The sequence below is a fragment of the Brassica oleracea genome, unplaced genomic scaffold (genome assembly GCF_000695525.1).
Source record: "Brassica oleracea var. oleracea cultivar TO1000 unplaced genomic scaffold, BOL UnpScaffold13999, whole genome shotgun sequence".
NCBI lineage: Eukaryota > Viridiplantae > Streptophyta > Magnoliopsida > Brassicales > Brassicaceae > Brassica > Brassica oleracea.
Window position 1 is genome coordinate 1 of NW_013630517.1, and position 455 is coordinate 455.

A 455-nucleotide genomic window follows, 5' to 3' on the forward strand; every position below is an offset into this window, starting at 1 on the left:
GCTTTGTTTCTGTTAGGGTCTTGGACAATTAAAAGGACTATACAGTAAAGGCTCTGGTGAATGCTGTTGATCACCTGGGTACTGTTGCTTCTAAGCTTACTGATCTCTTTGATCAGCAGAGTTCTGACATATCAACTATGGAGTTGAGAGCTTCTTGTGTTAGTCAGGTAACAGAACTGGCACACAATGATCTAATCCTTTTGTAGACGTTCTTTGTTAAAAGGTTTGTGAGTGTCTTGTTTTTTTTTGTCAGCAACTGCTTACGTGCCGGACGTATATAGACAAAGAAGGTCTTAGACAGCAACAGTTATTAGCAGTTATCCCACTTCATCACAAGCACTACATTCTACCTAGTAAGAAGTTTCTCCTGGCTGTTGGTAAGATTCTGATAAACAGTTAAGTGTTCAAAATCTGAGTCTTTTTTCTTGGGTGTTGTTAGATTCTGTCAACAAGCG

The 455-nt window shown here is 39.3% G+C and overlaps 1 protein-coding gene across 1 annotated transcript; it reads left to right on the forward strand.

The window, feature by feature from the left end:
• Positions 1-45: 45 nt before the first annotated feature.
• Positions 46-455, forward strand: LOC106322300 (protein ABIL1-like; the record flags this gene model as incomplete). Its single annotated transcript, XM_013760389.1, is given in 3 exon segments — positions 46-167; positions 254-353; positions 440-455. Coding segments are annotated over 3 exon segments (238 nt in total), but the record flags the coding sequence as incomplete, so codon positions are not given.